This window comes from Moschus berezovskii, chromosome 3 (assembly GCF_049115385.1).
Source record: "Moschus berezovskii isolate FMDL1 chromosome 3, NW_MosBer_1.0, whole genome shotgun sequence".
NCBI lineage: Eukaryota > Metazoa > Chordata > Mammalia > Artiodactyla > Moschidae > Moschus > Moschus berezovskii.
In genome coordinates, this window is record NC_142462.1 from 85704192 (window position 1) to 85731619 (window position 27428).

Sequence of the window (27428 nt, forward strand, 5' to 3'; positions counted from 1 at the left end):
CCACGGGATCTTTCCGATCCAGTAATGGAACCCAGGTCTCCTGCTTGGCAGGCAGATTCTTTGCTACAGAACCACCTGGGAAGCCCTAGTTAGAGTTACAATAATCCATTTCTAAGTGTTTTTGCTAAATGAAACAGTGTTCAAAAGGACCCCAAGGGCTGCACAGTAGACCCTGTGTAAGTGATTGTGATCAACTCATCCTCCCAAGAGGAGGGAGCACTTCCTCCCTGCTTCCTGGCCCAGCTTGAGGCATCTTGATGGGTGAAACCAGGCATCCCCAAACGTGGGCTTCACCAGCTCTGGTCCACAACTCAGCCCTGCTGCTTACCTGCTTTCAGTCACTCACCCCACCTGAATTTGACTTCCCCTCAGTTCCCAGGTGATGATTACACCCACCTTATAAGAGTACTGTGAGAAATCCAGGAGAACAGATTTTGAAAGTTCCAACACGCTCCATGGATTAAATGTTTCCATAGGAAACCCTCTCTAGACTGTATTTTCAGCACCTCTGATGGTTTAATCAAGGGTTTATTTTGGAAGAAGAAAAGTGGCCATGATGAAATCACTACCACCTATAAATGGGTTTGGGGTTGGGATATTATCAAGATTTTGAGAAAACCTCCTACCCCACTCTCAGCACCCATGCCCACCCAATGTGATTGCATTTACATACCAAAAAAACTGCAATTTTGCTTTTTCATACTGAGTTTCAAGGTTAAGATGATTTCATTGACATTTCAAACTTTTTTTCTTAAAGAAACATTACCTAAAAGTCCTATGTTTTTCAGCCTTATCCTTTAAAAAAATTCTTTTTGATGGATGTTTAACATTTAAAAAAAAGAAAACTAGTAAAAAGGCAGAGTACGAGGGTGGTCTTGTCCTATGCCAGGTTTCAGCTTAGTGCTGGAGGCTCCCCTCACTGGGGAAGAACTGGAGGGCCTGCCTCATGGTGGCCACACCTCAGGAAAGTTCCCCAGGGGCTTGGTGCCCAGCCCAAGGCTCCCCCTGGCTGTGACTGACCTTCTGGGACGCTGACCTCTGTGTGTTGTTTTGACAGGCTTCTGGGTTGAGCTCCCCTGAGGATGAGAACCTTTCTTCTGTGACCAGACGGTCATCCCTGAGGTGGTCATCCCTGAAGCACAGCACCCCGGCGGGAGCTGCCCTCAGCCGGAACTCAGGGTTACAGGGCGATGTACCCAGCCACCAGGAAAGGGGCCCTGCAGGCGGATCCCCACGACCTGCACGCTCCTCCTGGGACCTCCTGTCATCCCCAGGAGGGGTCAGTCTCATGGCCTCCTTCAGAAAGAGGCAACTTTCTACCATTGAGGCCTCTGAAGTGTCCAGTGAGCAGCTCGGATCCAACTCAGACCCCTTTGATTTTGAGGAAGACCCGCCCATGCCGGCCTCAGTCACCCAGCAGCAGCAGAAGGGCAAGTCCCCACCAGCAAGGAGGTCGCCACCAAACTTGGGATTGCCCGGGATCCCAGACACCGCCAGAAAGAGGCCTCGGGACCTGAAGAGGCTGGCTGCTGTGGTAGGACCTGACCCGACCTGACCCGACCCTAGCCTATCCCCCAGAGCTTGGAGTCCCTGCCCAAGGCTCCCCTGGAAGGCAGCCTGGTGACAGTTGAGAGAGTAAATGCTGCTCTTTCCTCACTGAGGGGTCATGTCCTGGGCATCATGAGGTCACCAGGACTGAAGGAGACCATCCAGCCCAGGGCCCTGCCTGTACCCACCCTTCCCCAACTCTGAGGGGGCCCCGTGACCCCACAAGAGGGACTTTCACTTGTGGTGCTTCCCACAGTTCCCACGTACTCCTCGAACTCCATAGCACACCACCAGCCTTCCCAGGGCCCTGGGGCTGGGGGGTGGAGTGGAGTCCCTGGAAAGCCGCTCTCTCTGTCTTCCTCTCAGCTGTGACTTGTCCTCCCAGATCCAGCCCTCACCACACACCACCAGATCAGGCTAAGCCATCTGAACTTTGCCCTCTGTGTTTCGACATGCCTCTACCTTGTTCAGCACCCTGAGTCATCCCCTCGGGTCCTAGGGGCCCTTCCTCCTTCACCTGCCCTCAGCCGCCCTGGAAGAGCCCCTAGAAGACACAGCAGGAAAATGGCCTGTCTAGACAGCCTCACACACTCATCTGCAAGTGCCCACCCCACCGCTCACACTCTGTGCCCACGGCTCACACTCTGTGCCCACGCCTGGCTGATCCCTCCTTGTTCCTGTCTCCTCCCCTGCAACCCCTCTCTGCCCTTGTCAGACCCAGATCCTGGGTCCTAGCTCCCTCCATTCGCTCACGTGCCTGCTTGTCCTCACACCAGGCTCAGTCCCCTGGGGTCTGACTGGCTCCGTCAGGGATCATAGAGCCTGGCATGCAGACTGGCCAGGCCCGCTTTCACCTGTGAGTCCTGCATGGTGCCCAAGAGCAGACCCATGTGAGGGCCTTGCAGTCCTGGATGGGCACCTGCTTTTCCTACCCAGCTGTCTCTGGCAAAGATCAGTCTTCTTACAAGGTGGGCCTCAGAGATGCCTTTCTGTTAACAGACAGAGCGAGTGAGGCAGTGGGAAATGCACCTGCTTCAGAGCATCGAGGAGGCCACCCAGCACGAACTCACCATTGACGACGACTGAGTGCTCGGCCCTGGGCCCAGAACACAGCCGTGCTCAGGAGCTCCTGCCATGGCCTGACTTACTCATCTGTCTGTCCAACCATCTGTATGTCTGTAGACCTTCCTCAGGACTTGCCCTGGGTCCAGCCTTGCCCTCCATTGTGCCTCTGGGTGGAGTGGGAGGAACTGGTTGATGATCTTGTAACTCAGATTCCAAACATGGTCCTCAGAGTCCCCAACAGAGATGAAGGGATGGAGGGGGCAGGTGTGGACAGGGGAGATGGATGCCCCAGGGCCACTCTGGAGTACCGGAGACAAGATATATCTTCTTCCCACCCACCCAGCCTCCTTCCCCAGCACAGCCAGGTGAGCCTGAGATACTAGGATGACACAATGTAGGGAACAGGACCAAGTTTAAGGTAAAGACCAGGTTGCTAGGCAGCCCACTCAGCTTAGGGGGACAAGTCGTCACACCTAGCAGGCTTTGAACACCATTCCAGAAAGACCAGAGCAGTGGCTCTCATTTGGAAGATATTCTGACAGTTCGCAGGCACTGGTTTGTTTAGTGTTGTTGGGAGAGGAATTTAACCCCCTCTAGTAGCAGAGGCCTTCTCCTGTACTTTTCTAAAGCTGAGCTCACTGCCTCATTGCTTAGGATAAGGATCCCACCAAAGGGCTGGAGGTGTATATGACCCTCACACTGTAAGGAAAACAAAGCAGGGTGCCCGGGGCACTTCGATCAACACAAACCTAGCAGTAGCCTCCCAGGTCCAGATGTCTCTGAGACTTGTCTATTAGTGGACACATTGTGGTTACCGATACAGAGCTAGTTTTATTCTTGCAAATGCTTTCATCCCCCACTTTACCTTAAATGTTTATTTTCTGCCTTCTAAACACCAAAGATTGCTTATGTTTTCAATGCCATCCTGCGCCCCTCTACAGCCCCTCCTCCAGGCCAGTCCTAGGTGACCTGGCTCTTCTCAGGGACACAGGTAAGGCCTGTTGCTAATGCAGACTCCAACAGGACACCCTAAACAGGGTCTCAGGCTGGCCGGAAATGTCAGGAGACAGGATATGGTAGGTTCCAAGGGCAGGCACGGTCAAGGATGGCCTAAGAGAGAGAGGAAAGGCTTACTCTGGAGCTGCTGGGTGGGTGGAGGGCATTCCAGCTCAGGACGGTGATTCCTGAGAAGCCTCCGTTTATGCAGAGGTTCTGAATAAAGAAGGAATGATGGAATTCCTCATGAAGTATTAGATGCAGGTTGGGGGCTGCAATGATGAAATAGTTACTACAAATGTCATTTGTGGGTGTTCATATATATGTGGTAAGAACTTATTTACTGTGTAGTGCATTTAAACATTTAAGTTTTTTGAGCTAGTTCGTCCTTTATAGGCTGGCTATTTGATGTGTTCACTTTTTCCTTTTTTATAACAATTATCAGATTATAGAGATGTTTATACTTTTGTAAAAATGTAAGAAGTAGAAAAACTGACTTTAATCAAATAACACGGAGATAAACACCACAATGAATTCTGCCCACCTTTATTGTTAAACATAAACTATTTTCATGAGAAGTGTTTCCAAAGCCTGTATCTTATGCAAATCAATTCTGATGTATAACCAAATGACTTTATCTCTCTTCATCCTTTGAAAAATTCCTATTGAGAATGAGTCCAGGAAGGAAGGAAAACTAACGCAGGGACTGTGGGAAAACTTGTTTTTGAAAGATTAGGAATTACAGGTGCTCAGGAAAAAGTTTTGCCCTTGAGATAAATTCCTGGATATTTTACATTGAGTTTTCTCTTGTTGACTGAAAAAAAGCACAGCCTAAAAGTTGACAGTTGTTTTATTCTGCAGATTTACTGAGGACTTAAGCCCACTATACAGCCTCTCCAGGCACTCTGAGAGACTGTTTCAAAGAGGTAAAGGAGGAGCCAGAATATATTTGAGTCTGGGGGGACGAGGGGAAAAGGGTAGTCGAACATAAGATTACTGCTAAGTAAAGAAACAGACATCTCAAGTTAAAGCGTTTAGTGCTTTTCTATGTATGAGAGATGCAAGAATCTGGACTCATTGAAGTCATTCCTTTGATCTGCACCTTAGCTAACAAAATCATTTGTTTACTGAAATTGCAGGCGACATTCTTAGTCCACACTCTCAAGTATTAACAAAACAGATTCTTGACTTCCCTGGTGGTCCAGAGATTAAGACTCTGTGCTCCAAACGCAGGGGGAGTGAGTTTGATTCCTGGTCGAGGAACTAAGATCTCACATGCTACACAGTGTGGCCAAAAACTAAATTAAAAATAAAATTTTTTTTAAAGCCAGGGACTTCCCTGGTGGTCCAGTGGTTAAGACTCCGAGCTCCCAGTGCAGGGGGCACTGGTTTGATCCCTGGTTGGGGAACTAAGATCCCACATGCCATGTGGTTTGACAAAAAAAAAAAAATCTTATACAATTGGAATATATGTAAGCATCTGTAGGCCCGCTCCTTAAAGGGTTTAAGAGTTCAATTCTTGTAAATATTTCACAAATAAAACACAGATTGTGAGCATGTTCCGTCCACAGGAGGGCGCTGGTGGGAAGCGGACTAAAGAAGGAACAAGTCCGTGCTGGCCAGTCTGCTGCCCGAGGGCAGTAAGGTGCGGTCAGAGTGGAATCCCTCTGACCTCCAGCAGTCAGCTGTGTCCTCAAGAAGGGCTGGCCCTGGAGATGCTGGGAATGAACTGGAGGGGATATTCTCAGACCAAGGCACTCATGACAATGGGTGCTGCCACTCAGGTGGCACAGACAATAAGAAGCTTCAAGATCTCCAAATGAATGGTTGTCTGTGGGTAAAATGACAAACCTCTAATAATAGCCCCTGGGAATTACGCTAATCATAGTCATTTAGAGGCCAGCATGGGTGTGACTTGAACCAGCACTGGAAGAAAAAGGATGTCCTTAATTCTTGTTTTGTTTGCAAACCCATATGTTTTATCAGAAAATACAGTTTCAAAATGTATGAGGAAAGGAAATCCATGCTGTTTCCTTGTGCAGTTTCTATTTAACTTAAAATGAGAAGTTAAATATTTATTTAAATAATACAGTTTTCCCTAAAATCCTATTTATACACAATGTGTGTATTTGATGTCCACACAGCCCAAGCATTCCCCCTTGTCATCAAGCATGGTTCAGAAAATTGCTCTGTGGAGATTGCATTTGTTGTATGAACACTCCCAGCTCATGTGTTCCAACTTCCCTATTGCTGAATGTTTGGTTCGTATATTAGTGTATCTTACTTTCTGTTGTGTTTTAGTTTTCTATGTCTTCACAACAAATTACCACAAACTTACAGCTCCATCTACCTATTAGCTCCATTCTGGTGGCTCAGTTGGGCCTCTGCCTGGGATCACTCCAGGTGAGATCCAGGCAGGCTCTCACCTGGAGCACCTGGGCAAGAACAGAACCCAGTTCCCTGTGGTCATGGGACTCAAGGTCCTCTTCCTCGCTCGCTGTGGGCCAGGTGCTGCTCTTAGATCCCAAAGGCCACCTGCATTTATGTGGCCTCCTCACTCTTCAGCATCAACAGTGCAACAGAACCTGTTCATGCTTCAACTCCGTCTTTCTTTTCTGCCACCAACTAAAGAAAGTTCCCTGCTCTTAAGGGCTTTCGTGAGGTCTGGTGTGCCTGGTGATATAAGCAATCACACAACTGGAGGTGGGGGTTATATCTCATCCCAGTCACGGGTCTGGAGATTAGAAGGCATGGACTCTTTGGTGGGGGGGCAGCTTTAGAGTTCTGTCCACCAATGTGTTCCCAAGTTTTCATCATTATAAATAACACTGTGATGACAACTTTGGTACAAAATGCTTTGTGCCCATGTCTACTGATTTTGTTAGATAGAATCCTAGAAGTTATTTTACTGGATTTAAGAATGTTAGCACTTTATTGTCTGTTTTGTGTTACCAAGTGAGTTACAGGTTCCCAAGAGCTGTGCCCAAGCAGGAGTTCACTGTGGTTTTGCTACTGTTAAAAAATCTTCTAGGAACTTCCCTGATGGTTCAGTGCTTAAGAATCCACCTTGCAATGAGGGGACATGGGTTCAATCCCTGACCAGGGAACTAAGAACCACATGCCTCAGAGCACATAAGCCTGAATACACTTGTTACAACAGAGACCCAACACAGCCAAATAAATATTTTTTAATCTTTTAAGACATTTACCAAATTGAAAGATAATAGGAAGATTGTCTTCTATTTTCATTTCTTTCACTGGTATAGTTCTGTTGAGCATATTTCCTTATGTTTTCTAGTCAGTTGTATTTTTTCTCTGAGAAGTCTGTAAATGTCCTTTTTTCTACTTTGGGGATATTGTGCTTCTCAGAATGATTTTAAAATCTCTTTCCTATGAGTTGATTTTATTTGAAATTAAAGACACTATCAGAGAAAAACTATACATCATAAGTGATGGTTACTTTTATGTGTCAAATTTGCTGGGCTATGGTGCCCAGTTTGGTCAAACATCAATCTAGATGTCACTGTGAAGGTTTTCTTTTTTTTTTTTAGATGAAATTAACATTTATGTCAGTCGATTTTTTAGTAAAGCAGATGACCTTCCATATGTGGGTGGTCCTCATCCAATCAGTTGAAAGCCTTAAGAGAAAAGACTGGGGTCCCATGAAGAGGGGATTCTACCTCCAGATGGCCTTCAGACTCAAGCTGCAGCCTCAACTCTTCCCTGGATTTCCAGCCTGCTGACCTGCCCTGCAGAATCTGGACTTGCCAATCTCTACATCCTTGTGAACAAATTCCTTAAAATAAATTTCTTTCTTTCCCTGTTTTCTTCTCACCCTCGCTCTCTTCCTCTCCCTCCCCCCACTCCCCTGCCATCAACCCCAACCCCTGGACCTACACACACACACACACACACTATTGGTTTAATTTCTCTAGGAACCCTAAGACAGAATAAAGGAAAAACAATTTGATTGATAGATTTCTCAGCAGCAGTTACAGAAGTCATCCCTCACTATAAACTAAATTTGAATAGGATAATATTTCAGAGAAAATAACCGTCAACTGATAGCTGTGTCTTCAGGTTTTTTTTTTAACCTTTTGAGAAAGAAGATGAAGAGATTTACAGATGAACATAAGGTTAATTTATCACTGAGGCCTGAGCTAAATGATCTCCTAAAAGATGAAAGAAATACTATTCCATCAGGATAGTCTGAGATGCAAGAAGGACTGGTGAAAAATGGGGAGTACAAATGAAATTTTCTAAATTATCAAAGTGAAATACAAGCATATGTCATTTTATTATGCTTCAATTTATTGCGTTTTATTGATCACGCCTTTCGTACAAATGGAAGATTTGTGGCAACCCTGCAATGTGTAAGTCTATCAGAGGCATTTTTCTAACATTTACTGACTTCATTTTGGTAATTCTCGTATCAAACTTTTCATTATATTTGTTATGGTGATCTGTGATCAGTGATCTTTATTACTGCTATGATTTGCTGAATTCTCAAATAACAGCATTTTTTAGCAATAAAGTATTTTTTAATCTTTATTTCTTTTCAGTTCAGTTCAGTCGTTCAGTCATGACCGACTCTTTGCGACCCCATGAATCACAGCACGCAAGGCCTCCCTGTCCATCACCAATTCCCGGAGTTCACTCAAGCTCATGTCCATCGAGTCAGTGATGCTATCCAGCCATCTCATTCTCTGTCGTCCCCTTCTTCTCCCGCCCCCAATCCTTCCCAGCATCAGAGTCTTTTCCAGTGAGTCAACTCTTCGCATGAGGTGGCCAAAGGATTGGAGTTTCAGCTTTAGCATCAATCCTTCCAATGAACACCCAGGACTGATCTCCTTTAGAATGGACTGGTTGGATCTCCTTGCAGTGCAAGGGACTCTCAAGAGTCTTCTCCAGCACCACAGTTCAAAAGCATCAATTCTTCGGCGCTCAGCTTTCTTCACAGTCCAACTCTCACATCCATACATGACCACGGGAAAAACCATTGCCTTGACAGACCTTTGTTGGCAAAGTAATGTCTCTGCTTTTTAATATACTATCTAGGTTGGTCATAACTTTCCTTCCAAGGAGTAAGCGTCTTTTAATTTCATGGCTGCAATCGGCATCCGCAGTGATTTTGGAGCCCAAAAATATAAAGTCTGACACTGTTTCCACTGTTTTTCCATCTACTTCCCATGAAGTGATGGGACCAGATGCCATGATCTTTGTTTTCTGAATGTTGAGTTTCAAGCCAACCTTTTCACTCTCCTCTTTCACTGTCATCAAGAGGCTTTTGAGTTCCTCTTCACTTTCTGCCATAAGGGTGGTGGTGTCTGAATATCTGAGGTTATTGATATTTCTCCCGGCAATCTTGATTCCAACCTGTGCTTCTTCCAGCCCAGCGTTCCTCATGATGTACTCTGCGTATAAGTTAAATAAGCAGGGTGACAATATACAACCTTGACGTACTCCTTTTCTGTTGTTCTATGTCCAGTTCTGACTGTTGCTTCCTGACCTGCATATAGGTTTCTCAAGAGGCAGGTCAGGTGGTCTGGGATTCCCATCTCTTTCAGAATTTTCCACAGTTTATTGTGATCCACACAGTCAAAGGCTTTGGCATAGTCAATGAAGCAGAAATAGATGTTTTTCTGGAACTCTCTTGCTTTCTCCATGATCCAGCAGATGTTGGCAATTTGATCTCTGGTGCCTCTGCCTTTTCTAAAACCTGCTTGAACATCTGGGAGTTCACGGTTCACATATTGCTGAAGCCTGGCTTGGAGAATTTTGAGCATGACTTTATTAGTGTGTGAGCTGAGTTCAATTGTGCAGTAGTTTGAGCATTCTTTGGCATTGCCTTTCTTTGGGATTGGAATGAAGACTGACCTTAATATATATTTATTGATTTGACTGTGCTCTTAGTTGTGGCACACCAGAATCTTTAGTTTTGGCATACAAACTTAGTTGCAGAATGCAAACTCTTAATTCTCTGACTAGCGATCAAATCCAGGCCCCCTGCGTTGGGAGCATGAAGTCTTAGCCACTAGATCACCAGGGAAGTTCCAATAAAGTATTTTTTAATTAATATATGTGCATTTTTTAGACATAATGCTTTTGTACATTTACTAGACTATAGAATAGTGTAAATATAACTTTTTTGTGTGCCAAAAAAATAACTAGGAGGCCAAAAATATTGTGCAACTTTGTTGTAATATTCACTTTACTGTGGTAATCTGAAACAAAACTTGTAATATCTCCAAAAAATATCTTTTTGTGAAATTTTAAAAAGCACAGGACTAAAAATAAAATAATAGCTAAGAATAGCATGTAATTAGGGTGGGGCAGTGTTGACAGTTCATGTATCTATTTTTCAGTGAGAATATCATCTTGTTTTTACCTTTTAACCCTGAACTATTCAGAAATGAATGCATTACTGCTTCAATGAAAACACTTTTTCTTTTCTCATTTGCCATTTTTCTTACTTTGTTTTCATGTTTATCAGAGCACCCAAAACATTCATTCTCTCTTATCAATAATTCAACTTTTTACAAATCATCCTCAAAGGCAGGGCAGAATAAGGCAGACTGGCATCTATCACTTGGAAGAGCATACAACAGGAAATAGGATTCCAGCCAAGCAAAAGGCTCTCAGTTGTTTTATTCTTCCATTTGACTGCTGAGTTAACTTTACCAATTATATTCTCCAGTGTTTAGAGGAGTTGGGAATGGAGGCCAAAACATCATTGTCATCTTGGCACTCAGCATTGTTTATTGAGTGGGGGATAATGTAGCAATTAATACTGCGAATAATGAAATTTTCTTTTCCTTCTGGCAGTCTTAATACTCTGGGCTTCCCAGGTGGCACAGTGGTAAAGAATTCACCTGCCAATGCAGGAGACTCAAGAGATGTGGGTTTGATCCCTGGGTCAGGAAGATCCCCTGGAGAAGGAAATGGCAACCCACTCCTGTATTCTTGCCTGCAGAATTCCAGAGCACAGAAGAGCTCAGAAGAGCCTGGTGGACTACAGTCCATGGGGTCACAAAGAGTCAGACACAACTGAGCGACTGAGAACACACGCACATCTTAATACTCACAATAAAGCGAATCAATAAAAAGGGAAATGAAACAAGACAAGAAAATTGAGACGCAAGATATTTCAAGTTCAAATATAGCATAAACAAAATAAATGGGTTGAATTCCCTGGTTAGAAGACAGAGTCTCACACTGAATTTTTTTAATCAAGTCATGCAATACTTTGAAGATAGTGACGACCTTTGAGAAGGGTGGGAATACTCATGGGGAGACATGGAAGGAGCTTTGAGGGCTAAGAAGTTCCAGCTGTTGATGTGCGTGCTGGGTACGGGGTGGTTTATATACTGGACACTGAGAGTCTAGATGCCTCCCTAGAGTTCCTGGATGCAGCCAGGCCCAGAGCCCCAGGAGAAGATGGAGCAACACCTCAAAGAGAAATATTGAGGCACACCATTAACACCAAGCCTGTCCCACAGGAGATGAAGCCCACTCATACATGCAGAGCTTTTAAAATGATGGCAAATACTCATTTCAAATGACAGAGAGAGACTGACATACACAAAGAGCACAAGAAACAGGTTATGAAGGAGAAGAAAACATCCGAGAGCCTGAAGTTTGTCTTCAGGGAAAAATGATTAAATAATATGATGCCACACAAAGTCAGACCCAGCAGGTAAAAGCTGCCTCAGAAATTTTAAATTTCACAGAATTAATTGCATAACAGCATTGGAAGATGAAACTCAGGAATTCTCCCATAAAGAGTCCAAAAGGCAAACTGAGAAAAAACAAGGTTAGAGGAACAGCATCACCTATCCAATATCCAAATACTAGGAGACTAGGAAAGTGAAGACAGAGAAACGGAGAGGAGTTACTTATCAGTAGAGTCATTCAAGAGTACTTCCCAAAAAGGGAGGATGTGATTTCCATTTTTAAATGCGTGAGCATGCAGTGTACAGCGTACAGTGGGTAACCCTGATCCATTCACACAGCACAGAAATTTTCAGCACGCCGGACAGAGACGTGACCCAAGAAACCTCCTGAGAGAGAACCCTCCTACAAAGTTTCTGAGGATCCTATGGGTCCCACTTCTCCAGGGCTCGCTGGGAACCAGGAGGTGGCAGTTAATGTCCACAGAATTCTCAGGGAACTGACTTCCAGTCTAGAATTCCAGCCCCCAGACCCAGAAGAAGGGCTGCCTGCCTGTGTCTGTTAAGGGAATAAATACTTTGGTTTTGATAGGGGTGATCTTCCAGTTCCCTTGGATCCTTTGCCCAGTTATCAGGTCCCCTCATTCCTGCCCCTTGGAAACCCTCAGTCATATCTCTTCCTCTGCCCTCCCACTTGCCCCATCTATATTTCTTCCCATTTCTTCTAGACCCTCCCCGACTCAGCACTGCATATCTGACAGCTACACCAGCAGGGACTCCCCAGCTGGGAAAGTTTCACTGCCGGAATCTGTGAATACCTGCCTGGAGCATTCCTCCACTCTGGGCCCCTGGGATGCTGGGCAGGCAATGTCAGCCCAGGGAAACAGCAGCTGCTCAGGAAAAAGCTACTCACCTGTGTTTCCCTAAAAAGCACTGTCTCTTCAGAGGCATAAGTGCAGATTCCAATGCGACCACACCAGAGCATGGATGTGAGGAGGGTATATGGGTTAATGGGGGTAATGGGTGCTCAGAGCTCTTCTGGTGCTGCTGCTGGTGCTCCTTCTCCACCTCCTCCTCCTCCTCCTCCCCCACCACCATCATCACCACTGTCATCATCACCACCGTCATTATCCATGGGCTACTCAAGTTTGCTCTGCTCTGATCCTCATCAACCTTGACGACTTCCATAAAGACCTCATTTTCGAGCACAGCCACACTGGAAGACAGACTTCAAAATATGAATTTGGGGTGCACGTAATTCAGCCCATAGGAGATCTTATTTGGAATAAGGGTCTTTGCAGATATAATAAAGGTAAGGGTCTGGAGCTGAGGTTACCTGCACTAAGGTGGGCCCTTATTCCAGCGACAGACACAGAAGAAGACACAGACACCAAGGGAGAAGGCCAAGTGAAGTGGCAGAGACCGGAGTGATGGGGCCACAAGCCCAGGACCCCTGAGGCCACCAGAAGATGGAAGAGGCTTGGGACAAAGTCTCCCTCAAGCCCCAGAAGGAATCAACCCTGTGACACCTTGATCTCAGACTTCTAGCCTGTAAGAGAATAAATTTCTATGGTTGCAAGTGCCCCCCAGTTTTTGGTAATTTGTTGCAGGAGACTAATACGGCCACCTAAATGGTCACCCTGCTTATTCATTGATTCATGAGATAAATTTCTATTGAGTAGGTGAGTACAAAGGACAGAATCCCTACTCTCAGGGGCTTACCTTGCTGTGAGGAGTCGGGAAGTGGTACAGAAAAAGCCTATACATTGTACATATATTCAGAGGTGATAATGGGCAGGAGACAGTAAAGTAAGGCAAGGGGTGGGGAGGCTAGCTTTAACCACAGAAGTGAAGGGGCCCTCTGGGAAAGCTGACATTTAAGCAAAGACTTAGAGGAGCAAGGAGTCCAGTGGGAACCAGGGAGAAGTATCCAGTCTCATACCCACATGACACAGAACCCATCAGGTATCTGGGTGTTTCCAGAGCCCACGACCCCACCTCTCCTCCTGTTCCTTCTCCTGAGCCCACCCCTGCCACGGCTTCCTGGTAGTCCAGGCTCCCCACAGGTAGATCTCAGCTGTCCATGGTGACTGTCGCCTGTCCACTCTTCATACCACCCCATAGCCTCATCCAGCAGGAAGCTTTGCTCATCCAGGGCAGGGATACAATTTAACCTGCTCTCAAGGAGGGCCATGGTGTGGGCAGGGGTGTCCACTGACATTCTCTGAGGATGCCTGAGTTTCAGAATCATCCACAACTAGGGACCACACTCCACTCAGGGCTGGGGAATTTTTTTCCTAAATCACAAGACAATCATCATTCAGTCCACTAAATGCTGTCCCCAGAAGCCCCAAGATATGCTGCATCACTGTGGCCTCTGCCTGGAGGTGGTCATCGCCACCTGCTCAAATGGCCCAAGACCCCAGAGTCTCTCCACGCACTAGATCTGTAGGAGTACACAGCAAGTCAATAGCAAGACCAAACCCCAACTTTCACGTTTCATTCAAGACAGGCAACATTTTTCCCTGTTCTTTTATAAAAGATTAAGCAAAAGGACATTCATTAGACAGAGAGAGACTAGTCAAGGGGAATTCCAAATAATAGAAATTATCTTCCCTGGATTCGCAGAAGTTAAAAAGAGCTTAAGTGTATCCATCCATTGCTCCCACTTGGGAGCAATTGCTTGTCACTTGAGGGGGCTGTTCATCAGAGAAGCAGAGCCCACACCGGAGCCCCAAGGAAGGAAGGTTTGACAGCATTTTAGAAAATTACACTCTCTCCCCACAGGATAAGTTAAACAGATAGGAGTGTCTTAAAAATATCCACACAACCGATTGTTTTTCTATTAAAATGGCCAAGGAGTTTAGTCAAGCAATTTTTTTCCTTTATTTTTGTTAAATAAGATTCCAGAAAGTATAGTGCAAACACTCAGTAGAAAAGTTGCAATTAAGAAATGTACATTCACATTTAACATTTCAGTCCATTCACTGTTTTTTTAAATAAAAATAGGACAAATTATTCAATTACTTGTCTCAATTTAATAATCTTGGAAAAGACTGGAAGGTACTCTACAGTGTTCAGTGGACGTAAAAATAGACCCGTATTGATTATACAAATCTATCATGAGAAGTTACCCAGTGATATTGAGTTGTTGTCATTCGGGTACAGACATTTCGTTTCCGCGTCTAAAGAAGCATTTTCCGTGAGCTCTACCAGAGGGACAATGTGTCACCCTAGCCCACTCTGTGCTCCCTGGAGGGACACAGGAGGGCAAGGGGTTCACACAACCCTTCTCAATGAGTAAAGAAAATCCAAGAGTAAGCTTTGGGTTTACCTTAAATGGGAGTGGAATCTGCTGCTAAGAGATGGTCAGAATTGGTACATTAGCTCTGCTTGTGCAAGGTGGGTGCAATTGGTGTGAACGGTGTGCACAAGAGACAAGGGGAGTGCATTGAGGCTGAGAGGAGACACTGCAGAAGGGGTGCAGGAGCTGCACAGGCTCAGGGTCCAGGATCCGCCGAGGCGGGACGCACTGCGGCCAGCCAGCAGACGACCCGTGGTGGCCTGGGCCTGTCCCTTTGCACATGCTGCATGTTTTGGAATCCAAACTAAGTTTTACACGGTTAGGAATTTCACAGCATGCGCTGTTGAGTGCAAACGGCTCACGCGGCCACAGTTTCAAAAGAGATGAAGGCAAAACCACGTGCCTCTCTGGGGCTGATGCCCAGGGAGCATCGGCGACCCTGGCCTGTGGAAGAGGCCACAGCAGCGGCTTCGTCAGGATTCCCGGAGCATGGGAACAGTGCCCTGAGACACGCGCTGCGTGCCTGGGCCAGGGGTTGCGAGGGAGTTGCTGGTGGGAGGCAAAAAACAAGTTCTGGCTACTGGTGGGCCCGCTGCCCGTGGAGTGCCACCTGGAGCATGACATGGCTCTCTAGCTGGCTGGTCCCGCATGCTGCCCTGCACGCACTTATGAAGCCCAAGGGTGGGCAGATCTCTGGGGGTTGGTCTAGGAATTCCTCTCTGCTTAAACATCAGTTCTGAATAAGGGACTGCCAGCTGTTTTTGGAATTCAATCCTGCTGAAGATGAGCAGCCAGCTCTGGGAGCCAGCCAGCCCTGGGGGAGTCAGGGACACCTGCGCTCTGGGGGCACCCAATCCTTCACCATCCACCACGTCTCTGCCTCACCTTCCACACGTTCTCAGTGAAACCTGCTCTCAGACGTTCTCTCATCCCCAAGAAGGAACACTGACCTCCTCCTCCACGCCATAGCGCGACAAGGACATCAGAGGACTCTGACCTGGTAGAGCCCCCTGGTGGGGGCTGGGTTGGCTTCATGTACGTGGAGAACTGTGTGCAGTTTGGGAGCATCTGAGGGCCTGGTTCTCTCCCAGGCCGATGGCAGAGAGGCCTTATAGAAAGTGACAGGACAACGATCCTCCTCACTGAGGGACAGTTGCTAAGACATGATGGCAGATGGTACTGCAGGATTCAGGTTTAGGATAGAAAGGATGACAAGACAGGGCAGGGATTCCAGCCCAATGTTGTAAGTCTTCACTCAGGACCAGCTACTGGGGCTACTGTCTTCATCTCACAACGTAAGGCCCAGCTGAGGATGGCTCTGTGCCCGGGAACACCCAAGGGATGGGCTTTGGGGCTAACTCACTGCCTGGGGACCCGCCTGGCCGCTCAGAACCAGCCTGGCATGCACCCCCACCACTCACATGCACACAAGCTAAGGGCGCCATCAGAACCAACACAACTTCACCAATTTCCCCATTAGTTAAGAGGCACTGAATAGAATGGAAAACCAGGAGCTCGGAATGGACAGGAACAGGATGAACCCTGGTCCTGCCACTCAGGCCTGTGTGACTTTGTCCACATCTGTAGCCTCTCTGAGCCTCAGATTCTTCATCAACAACGTGGGGAGCACAGCCACACCTGCCCCTGCCGACTCTCTGGAGGTGGGCTGGGTGAAGCACAGGGAAGACGCTCCGTCAGCTACCGAGCGAGACGTGGGTCTTAGTCACGATGGTTTCCTTCGTTTGTGGTCACGTGAAAAGTCCACTGGAGATGTAGTTTAACTGCACAGAGGGGTGATCTGCCATTTCCCTGTGGTTATTAGTGGAGAACAAACTGAATCTGGGGAAGTACAGGAATTTCACAAAGGAATGAAGGATTATATTAATAACTACATGGACAGTCATTATTTGTGGCTGAAGAATAGGAGCCATCTGTAATCACGAGAGATCCAGGGTTTCCCCAGCCAACTGTGATCCATTCCCTAGAAGACCATCTCTCTATTGTTTTCTCCTTCAGCCCAGAGATTGAAGCCAGACCTCCAGGTGGCTCCCTGGATGCAGGGAGGTGGGGGGTGCCCTGCCAGCTCCTTCCTCCAGAACTCTTGCATCAACAGCCACCCACCTGTAGCTCTCCCCACAGGCCTCCACATATACGAAAACCCAAACACAACAAAAATAAAACCGCCACACAGACAACAGGAAGTGGAACCAGGCTGGGGTCTTGATGCCCTGAACTTCGTACTGATACTAGAGAGAGAGTCTTTAAAAAAAAGAGAGAGAGAGAGAGGAAAGGAGGGAGGGAGGGAGGGAGGAATCTTTCTTACTCTCTAGTAGTTGCTGGAGATGGAGGCCTGGGTTCCACCTGGATGCCAGCGGGGGTCAAGGCTGCCTTTCTGTCCACCCCTCCCTGCACCCTGCTTCCAGGCTCAGGATCTCTAGGGGCACACAGGTACGGCTTCACCTGATGCCCTGGGGGGCAGGCATCTGTCTATATTTCTAGTTATTCCTGTATTCCTGTAGTCTGTATTCCTGTATTCCTAGCTTGTTTCTTCTATGAATCCATCCTGATTCCAGGAACAAATAACTGATTCTAATTTTGCTTATGCCATGCCATGCAAACATACACGCACGCGCACACACACACACACAGATTCATATTAAGTTAGGCCTCTGGCAGAAAAGTTATCTTTGATCTTAGTGAACATATGTGTTATACTTTCAGGAAAATTAAGGAATATGAACGTCTGAGTTGTTACCATGAGATCAAGCTGTTTAGGGAGGTCCAGCCCCAAATGGGGCACCTGAAATTGGGCTTGTTAATTTCATGAGACGGACAAAGGAGAAGACAGATCTCTCACCATCACAGGACCTGCCTCCCACACACGTGAGCACAGAGAGAAGGACAAACCACAGAGCAAATGAAAACCCCCCCGAATCCTTTCCAAAGCTTCCTGGGCTTCCTGGAAGTGAGAAGTCCCCAGGAGCTCCCCTGTATGCCCATAGTCTGGGATGTGCCCCTGACCTGAGAGGGAAATCTAGATAGGGTTCCAGCCTCTGGGGCTTAGCCCACGGTCCACAGCTGGTGTGACTGACCACCCTGCTGGCCATGCCTGCCTGGCCCCAACCACTCAGCTGTCCCCTGCATCCTACTCACCCTCCCATGCTGTTGGCTTGGCACCCGGCTCCCGGCCATCAGTTCACAGAGAATCAGGGATGCCCTCCCCGCTTTTGAGGGTGGAAACAACTGTCCAGTAGCACTCCCCAGGTGCCACCCATGCAGGTGCACTAGCCCCAAGCTCCTGAAACCACCCTGGGGAAAGTCACAATTCCACTCCCCCCACGGCACACAAGGCCAACCCTCGGGCATCTGGCCTGGTCTCTGCTCACAACAGACCAACAGACATCACTGGACACTGGGAACTGTGTCAGCGAACTTCCCAGGGTAAAACCCATCTCTGAGTTGTCTCCCAACTCAAGGTGGAGGCCTGAGCCGTCATAGCTAGCCTCCCAACACCCAGGACTAGGGCCCCTGAACAGCCTGCTAACCTCCAAACCTGGCAGCACAGCCCCCAGTGGACCTGGAATCTGACTTAGACCCACCCCCAGCCTAAGGTCCTCTGAAGGCAGATGCAAACCCAGGAGGCTGCATGAAGAGATGTCACATCTTTCATCGTTCACAATGGAACCAGGAATGTTACATGATAATCTGGGAAGGCTAATGCACACTTGCAACTTTCAAAGCAAAATACAGCTGGCGAGGGGAACGTCCAGGCCCTGGGACACAGTCATGTCCTCCAAATGCCAGCCAGCCACAGCCCACCTCTCATTTAAATATTTCACCAAAGCAAATATTTTGAAACCAATTGCCTCTACGAAGTTTGGATTTGGGGGTTTTGTTTTGTTAATTGAAGCCATTACAAAACCAGGGCAAGTCAGTTTTCGGCGGGGGTGGGGGGTGCTAGTTATACACAATCGATGGGCCTGCACACTTCAGAATGACAAGTGTGACAGCAGGTCTGTGGTCCCCCTGTAGGGGAACTGCTTGATGCAGGGCATACGCATGGGAACCCGCATTTCCTATGTGCGTGATGGATGTACACTTAGGCAGCGTTTGCCTTACAAGTCATGCATTTTGTCCCCAGCAGGACCTGCCACATAGGGAGAAACCTCCAGGATCCCCAGATTTAGGGAATCACAGAACATGCCATGTGCAAGGGCAGACGCACCCTGGAAATGAGACGGGTCTACCTGCCAGGGAGAAAACCTAGACACAGCTGCCAGGCCAACCCAGCTCTTCCTTCCTGAGCGGCAGGTGAAAGCAAGGATTCAAATATTATATCCAGGTCACTGCTGGGACAATGGTATCAGGTGGAGACAAAGCAAGGAAGGCTGGCTGGATCCTGTCCAAGCTTGCACATCAGCCAGGGATTGGGGGTATCAGCGCCCCACAGTGCCCTTCAGTTTGGGGAAACATGTACACATGGCTTGTCTCTGACTCACCAATCTCCTTTGGACCAGACCTGTCTCTACAGTTTGGAGTTAGAGTTATTGCTTCTAGTGACAGAAAGAATCGGAAGCCCTGGTGGCTCTGGAGTCTGATAAACACGGCAGGCTCACGGCGTCCGGGTCTGGGGGTAGGCGTCCACCCTGTAGGACACAGACCTCCGAGTGGACTGGCCCAGGGTTGGGGGCCGTGGAAGCGTTTGGAAGTTCAGGGCTGCGTTCTAATCTACTGAGGTCAAGCACGAGAGGCATGCAAGGGTCTTGACAGGACACAAGGACAGAGTCATTCCAAAGGGCAGCAGCCTAGCCAAGCAGAGGGATGCATCAGGGACCTCACGTGTAGGCTAAAGTGTGCTGCTCACACCGGGCGTTGGGCTTGCCTTCATTTTGGTCAGAAGGGAGCAGGCAGCACCTTACCCAGTGCACTATTTACAGAGCATCTTAAAATAAATAATTTAGAGAGAATCCTACTCGGGAGGCTCTAACATTTGTACATGATTATTGTACAAGTTTAAAAATAAATAAGGCAATATCATACAGTCTTATCACAAATAAAAAGGAAATTGTTGACCAAACCCCAAGGAACGTTATGGCTGAACACGGCCCCTGTGCCCACAGGAAGCAGGTAGGGTTTGGAGCTGCTGATGATGAAGGTGGTTCTGCTCATCGAAGGGGAGACCTCGCCGTTTCAGAACAGCCGAGGCCCCGATGGCTTCCCGAGGCGGCGGTGACAGGGGGGCCACGCGTTCTGTGGCTTTGCCAACCCACGTGGGGATCCCGCAGCTCTTTGGACCCAAGGTCCCAGCATGGCAAGGCTGGGATCTCACCCCAGGCTCAGGGTCCATTTCGCTAAAGTCGATGTGAATTCAGAGCCCGTGGCTGTGGGAGCAACAACTGCTTCCTCACTGGCTGATGGCTGGGGCATCCTCACCTTCGACCGACTACGGACCCTCATCTTTAAACAGAAACCTCGTGCTCAGAATGCCTACCTGCCTCATCCACTTCTAAGGGGCCATGTGATCACACTGGTCACATTGAGTTAACTCACATGGCCCAGGATCCTCTCTGGAGCTTACAGCCTGCACCCTGAATGCAGTGCCCCCTTTGCCAGGTGACAGAGCATTTTCGCAGGGTCATGATCCACTATGCGGCCCACCTCCTCCCACCGTGCCCTGGGGTGGAAGCTCGGCCATGGTGAGCAGATGAGCATCAGGACCCTGGACAGCATCTCAGCCCCACAGCTTGGCACAGATGTGCACAGCTGCAAGAGCCATGTGCTCTGGAGATGACTCAGTTCTGCCCTGTCTGTAGGAGGCGGGTGACCACTCATCCAGGGTGCATCTGAGGAAAGACTGTCCACCTGCCCACCTCTGTCACTGGCCCATCCACACCAGCTAAGCAGCCGACTCTGCTGGCTACCCGCCCCCACAGTCAAAAGACACATGCCCACAATGGGGGGAGCCTGGAGGACACGGGGTTCAGTCCAAAGTGAGCCCCCATTCCAATACAGAAAAGTCAGGACCCCCAGGGAGGGGGTGGAGCCCTTAGAGACCAGCGAAGAGAGGGACACCCAGGCTTGCTGACTCTGCCAAGCAGGGCCCCCCTGCAACCCATAGGACAGCCCCCCCAGCTGCTGTCGAAGCTCTGGGTCTCGGATGGACATCCCCCCTACATTGACTTGCCTGCCCAGAACTTTCCCTCCAGTTTCAAGCTGCCCTCCTCCCTGTGGTTGAAAGTCAAGGTCTCCACGTCCAGCTATTTCTAGACATTTCTTTCCCACTGGCCCTTCTGCACCCCTGCCCCCTCATCAGCATATTCCAGCATGGTCATGCCTGTCTCCATGGCAACCACAGAGCTACACTGGTAGGAGATTCCCAGCCTTGCACAGAATTATTTGCAGTCGCTTTCCCCACAAATTAGAGCAGGGACATCTAAAATGACAGCCATGAATGCCAAAACTCCACATCCAGGGGACTGATTCTGCTGGAGAAACACCTTCCATCCAGGAAGAAGCTTTCTCATGCTTGTGAGGTTCACTTATCTTCAAAGTCAATGAAGCCTTGCACTGCTGTTCAGCATACAGGAACCCAAGAGGCCACGGTAGAGAGGTAAGAAATGACACCAACCACCTTCTCTCCTTTGAACAAACACAGTGGCGTGGGCAGAAAAGGGAATGTCCAGGTTTCACAGGAGCTGATGCACTCAGGCAGGGCAGGTGGAGAACGCAGAGGCAGAACACGAACTATGCTGGTCACAGAGCTGTGGCTGCAGGGCCCCCAAGAATTCCAGAAGACCCATCTCTGACTCTCAGAGAAAACTCAATCTGAAGAAAGCCAGTGGCCACCACCACGCATGCAGTGGGACAGGGGCTTCTCAATTCTTCCCAAACCATCCCCTAAGGTCTGTCCAGCTCTGCCCTGCTGAGAGAGTCCTGACTCCCACTCCGGGCTCTGCAGGCCACTGCCCAGGGCTGGAGCTGCCCCCATGGGACCCACACTGCTGGGCTGACGCTGATCCATCTCAGGGCACAAGGTGGCCACCCCAGTCACTCTGACAGCCAGACCTCTGAGGCTCTCACTGTAGCCTATGGCCCTGGCAAATGTCCTGAAGGTCCTGACACCTGGAGCTGACCCAGCCAACCTCCCTCTGCCACTGAGCTGAGGACAAAACAAACACAGTCGCCGCTAAAACCTCGGTGTCCGTGCGGTCAGGGTTCGCCCCTCACCCGACTCACTGCTGGATTCACTGCCCAGCTGCTTCAAGTCATGCCTGGACTGTGCCCCTTCCCCAGCCCAGTCACTGGCTCCCGGCCCCGCTCTGCTGGCTGGGCTGGTCCCTGCGGGAGCCCCAAAGACCCCCAACACCTCAAGCATTTGTGCCTTGTGCCCCAAGCGGCTGGCATGGGCTCCACTAAGCCTCTTTCCCAGAGGCTCCAGGGGGAAGGTGTTGGCCTGGGGGGCCTGGGGCAAGCCCCAAGCCCTGCAGAGCCCCTGGCCCAGCTCCAACCGGGAGGCCGGCTGCAGGGGGCACCGGGGGGTGACCCGCAGCCAGTCTGGTCTGGAGGCCAGCTCTTCCGTAAGGACACATTTTCCGCTCTGAGTTCAGGGACCTGGTTTGGGAGCCATTTCCATCAGTCCTGCCTTCCAAGAAGTATGTCAGCATTTCGCCCTTGCCCTTGACACTGACTTTGCCTCGGCACACGAAGCGGTAGGAACCCCGCCGCAGCAGCCGGTGAACTTCCTCTGTGACCTGCAGTGGGGAAAGGCGGTTAACAGGGAACCCACAGGAGAGTCCCTCCTCCACCAGCACTGCCCACCCTGATGGCTCAGCCTCGGGCCTCCCCAGCTCTGCCTGGAGGCTGAGTCATGCTTCTCCCATGGTCACTCTGATCTCTCTGTGAGGATGTGATCATGAAAAGAGCATGGGACTCGGAGGGGCGTTAACTGGGCCCTGGACAAACAGGAGAGGATAGCACTCACCATGAGGGGTACCGAGAGTGGACGAGCAGACTGGACGGGGCCCACAAGGACCCAGCCTCAAGGACTGGCATGTGAGCTCTGTGGTCACCCCCAAGCCAGATGCCTGGACACCAAGCTCCAACTGAGGGCCAGAGCTACGTAGCCTCACTCGGTTCTCCAACAGGCTCAGTGCACCCCAAAGTCCTTCGTGGAACTGAGCCACAAACTAGCCAGTTACACAGGGAAGATGCTATCGTCAGAAAGGTCATCTCTCAGATGTGGCCTCTGAGATGCAAGGTGGCAAAACGTACGGTGATAAAAGTCTCTTTCTTTTCCCATTGAATCCACAATTCATCCATTCAAAGAGAGCTGCGCTCCCTAGAACCCTGACATCCAGCTTGAGCCCAAATATACACATTGACAAAACCCTCTGAGTTTTATCCTTATGGTGAGCTCCCTCCTTTCTTGCCTTATGAAGAATGGGAGACAATAAAATTCCCAGATCATTGCACAAAGAACTGCTGGAGGTAAAGGTAATCTGCCACCACACACAGTAAAGCTGAAAATGAAGGGTTTAGGTTGGGATGGGCTTGGGTGTCCTTCCAGGTTGCCTGCGAGCTCCAGCTACCCCGGTCCTCTGCATCCCTCCACCTTGAGATTCGAGCCAGGAAGTCCCAGGCTGTGAGTCGGGGCTGTGCATGATGTTGCCGTAGTGGGTTCCAGAGAAGGTCCAGGTCAGGGGCTCAGAGACACAAGGTCCCCAAGAGGCTGAGAGGGCATCCCCCAGGAAGTCTAATTTTGAACCATCTGCAGGAGAATCCCTCTACTGCCCAAGAGGCTGACTAGGAACTCTCTCTAGAGTTCTCTGTGAGGCCTTGCCAACATCAGGGATGGAGGGACACCTGCTCTGCAGCCACGTCGACCCCACTCTGTCTAAAAGACAGTGCTGGGCCCCCACAGAGGAATTTCCAGGGAAGTACCTGCTTGATCCCCAAGCGGATGGCCAAGATGGAACCTGGGAATCGTCAAAGGTACCTGCCTGAGAGTTAGTGTCCAAGAATGGGAGCAGGGCCCCAGGAACTGAAGGGGCATGATGCGGGAGAGCCCCAGGCTGGCAACCTTCTCATTGAACTGCAGCCTGCAGGATCGCACCCCAGTGTCTCTCTCAAACCCTAGGGTGAATGCACGGGTCTGTGGAGGACCGAGTGACAAGTTGTGATAAAGTTAAAGGACCAGCGTTAACTGGCTGCAAAGTGGTGACTGCTGGGTGTGCAGTGCTCAGAGGCCGCCTCAAGACCCAACCACAGCAGGAGGGCTTGGCCCTGCTCACCCAGCACTACGTTCTCTGACACTGTCTTTCAAATCTTCAGTGCCAGCTGGCATCATGGCACCAAGTTCTCATCCCCCGTGAGCCACCCACAGGTTCCCAGGTCAGGTGGCCCCACTGCACCCACCTTTCAAAAGGCAAGGAAGCCCTTTCTCTTCTAGGGAGCTGTCACCACTCCCAACTAACTGTCCCCTGCCACTCACCACCCCAACTCTGCTCCTGACCACGGAGGGGTCACCCCGGCCCCCGCTGCCAAAGCCACAGACACACTGAGCCACATGGCTCAGTGTCCCCACCCAGAAGAGGCAGAAAGGGACAGGAGGACGCAGGCTGCTGGACTGGGCGGCCACCCCAACAAGACCCTTGCCCCCTCCCACATCAGTCTCCTGCCGCCAGGATGGACACCTGGGCCCTGGGGACTTCTGAGTGAACTGACCTGGATCCTGCCCTGGACGCCGGTGCTGTCCATCCGACTGGCCACATTGACCGTGTTTCCCCAAATGTCATACTGTGGCCTGCGAGCCCCAATCACTCCAGCCACCACAGGACCAACATTGATGCCTGGAAAACAGCCATGGCATGGTGTCAGTGCAGAGGCTTCTGAGGGGAGAAGCTGCCCCTCGTGAAGTCATGGCTTCCTGGAGTCACCAAGCAACACTCCTCCCCAAAGCAGCAACTCTGCAGCATTGCCAAGGGGCAGCTCCCAACCTCTACTTGCACACCACACCATTAGCCAGCGGTCCCCACCTCAAGAAGTCCCATTTCCTGAAAGAGCGACCCCATGCTGAGTTCTGCTGCTAAGAAAGCTAAGCTTTCAGTCTGTAGGTGTGTCCCCACACCCAGCTCCCTCTTCCAGAAAGGGCAGTAGCTCCTGTTTTCCCAGATGGGATCCCTCTGTTCCTTCCGGTGTGGGGCCCAGAACTAAGTATTTGGGGATGGTCTAAAGAGAGTGAGGCCGCCTTCTCTTTATGTGTTCAGGGTCTAACTGGCCTGGACAGTGACACAGGCCCCGGTGCCCCAACTCTCCCCTGCAGCCAGGTCTGGGCTGACACCACATAACACCTTCTGACTCTGTACTCCGCATCAATTTTTCTGAGCTTACCTGAGCATATTAATAACATTTCAGACACTGACCCAGTCAGCCCCCTAAAGCCCAGGCAGTAGGTGCTTGACGTCTTTAGGAGGAGGCGGGGGCAAAACTGGCTGAAGCTGGGAGGCTCAGGCTAGGTGGATGTGGGGACCCAGGGAGAAGCCCCAAAAGGGCCACTTCCCGATGGCTGGGGGAACCTGGGGAGCCCCCCTTTACCACCCTGGAGGCCCTAATCCATGTGGGTGAGACTGAGCCAGGATCCAGCCACCTGTCTGATCAGCCACCCAGGCACGGAGCCCCAGCTGGTCTATGGGTCCTCGGTAGGAGAGTAAGAAACAGACTCTCCCTGACGGACGCTTGGATCTGTTTCCTGTCACATCCATTCACCTATGAATCTGAGCCCGCAGCCCCAGAGGAGAACTGAGCCCTGCAGCTGAGGCACAGAGCGGGCCCTGCTCCACCTCCAGCACATCCCGCGGGCCGGGCACCCGGGCTCGGCCAGCCCTCGTGTTTGAGCTCATCAGAACTGCCCCCGCTCTCGTGGACACTGGCTACCACCCCCCAAACCCACTCAAACCCAGCTCTAAGTTCTGTTTTTAAGGTCACTAAACATTTGAATTGTAGAACAAAAATAAATTTCCAGCTTAACTGTATCATAGACTAACAGGTAAGGGTGGGGAGAAAGATGGGAGGGAGGAACAGACAGAAGAAGGAAGGGAGGGAGGGAGAAAGAAATCTCTAGTTTAACTATATCCTCAACTAATAAAAATTTGTCTGCTAAACCTATCTACCCAGGGGAAAAAAAAGTGAATTTAAGACTAAAACAAAAAAGAAACCCTATAGTTTGGTAAGAGCTAGAGAGGCGCTCAGATCCCAGCTGGTTTTCCTCCTCACTCACAGGCGAGGGACAGGAGCCCAGGAGGACCAAGGGCCCGGCCTGAGCCTACACCACTGGGCTCCTGCACAGCCTATCAGATACCCAGGCCTGCTGACAGGAAACAGGGCTTCTTCCTCCAGGTAAGTGTGGGCTCAGAGGTGTATCTGAGAGTCTCTAGAACAATCAAGAGCTCTCCTGTGTTGTGTGAGCTGGACAATGATTCTTCCAGGCTCTAAGTCACGGATACCCAGTGGTCCCTGCATCCCTTGCACTCCTCTGGGTGGCACCATCCTCCTTCCTGTGAGATAAGGACGTCTGGACCAGTGACCCCTGCTCATGAGGAAAGGCCCAAGCCACAGGCTCCCAGGGCAGTAGAGGAAGGGTGAGCTGGCCCAAGTGATGGGACAGCTTGCAGCCACGTACCAACACGGAGCACAAAGTCATTATAAGACTGATAGTTGATCTCATCCAGGACATCAAACATCTCGATGGCAAAATCTGCCAACGTGCTGAGGTGGGAGGAGATGCACTTCTTAGCCTGGATGTGAGCACACACAGGTTATTACATTTGAGGGGTGTAAGGGCAAAGAGGACAGGCACACTCAGCCAGTGACCTGCAGGGGTGAGGGGACTAGCCTGTACCCCTCATGGGATCAGGGACTTGATCCCCATGTCAATAGCTGGCTGGGGCTGGAGGCTGGCTGGGCGGTTCTCATCAGGGATTGAGTGGCACCCTATTGCTGTCCTAGGGTATGTTTATCATCCCATTCTACAGGTAGGAGACTGAAACAGAGGTAGAATATTATTGCTCGAGGCTTACAGCTCCTGAGAGCAGAGGCTGAGGCCTTGGGAACCTAAGCAGAGCCCTTCTGCAGGAATGGGCTGGTGGGATGGGAGGGGACCCTGCTGTGGGAAACCAAATGTCCCACTGCCCAGACAATGCTGCCACTGGCCCAATGTAAACAAACAAAGCAAGGTGAGCACAGTGGATGGTCAGCGTTCACACAGCAGGGAGCAATGCCAACTCTCCTTCCTCACACTGAGACTCTCTTTCATTGTATCTCCTTGGATACAAATCAGGTGGTTTGCAAAGATTTTCTCCAAGTCTTATGAATTGTCTCTTCATTATAGTATTTTCCACAAGTAGAATTATAAAAATTTCAATCAAGTCCAACTTAACAGTGTTTTCTTTCACAGATCATGCTTTTTGTACCGCATCTAAAATCTCATCACCAAACCCAAGCTAACCTAGATTTTCTCCTATGTTATCTTCTAGATTTCTTATAGTGTTGCATTTTACATATAGGCCTATGATACATTTTGAGTTAGTTTTTGTGAAGAATGTAAGGTCTGTGCCTGGATTCATTTTACAAATATAGATAGCTAGATATCCAAATTTTTCTAGCACCATCTGTTGAAGATTATCTTTGATCCATTTGTCAAAGATCAGTTGATTATATTTATGTGGATCTATTTCTGGGTTCTCTATTCTGTTCCACTGGTTTACTTCACTACTCTTTTGCCAAAACCATACTGTATGGATTATTACAGCTCTATAGAAAGTTTTTTAATATTACTTATTTATCTGGCT

General features: G+C 49.4%; 2 protein-coding genes across 2 annotated transcripts in view; one reads left to right on the forward strand and one right to left on the reverse strand.

Annotated features, from left to right (window-relative positions):
• The first annotated feature begins 1288 nt into the window (after positions 1–1288).
• On the forward strand, positions 1289–2634 carry CCDC201 (coiled-coil domain containing 201). The gene is made up of 2 exons (XM_088831777.1): positions 1289–1534; positions 2548–2634. The coding sequence occupies exons 1-2, from the start codon at positions 1289–1291 to the stop codon at positions 2632–2634; spliced, it is 333 nt and encodes a 110-aa protein (XP_088687903.1).
• Positions 2635–21995: 19361 nt separating this feature from the next.
• ADCY1 (adenylate cyclase 1) overlaps positions 21996–27428 on the reverse strand; it is a 101643-nt gene continuing 96210 nt past the window's right edge. Inside the window, exons 18-20 of the mRNA XM_055420257.2 lie at positions 26261–26375; positions 24307–24431; positions 21996–22334 (exon numbers count right to left, since the gene is read on the reverse strand). Coding sequence (XP_055276232.2) covers positions 21996–22334; positions 24307–24431; positions 26261–26375 — 579 coding nt within the window. The remainder of the gene's footprint in view (positions 22335–24306; positions 24432–26260; positions 26376–27428) is intronic.

Bases quoted from the DNA above. Each gene is read 5' to 3' on its own strand.
- CCDC201 (XM_088831777.1), top strand. From the start codon at position 1,289: ATGGCCTCCTTCAGAAAGAGGCAACTTTCTACCATTGAGGCCTCTGAA. The intron at 1,535-2,547 runs GTAGGACCTGAC...TTCTGTTAACAG, and splicing joins TGAAGAGGCTGGCTGCTGTG to ACAGAGCGAGTGAGGCAGTG.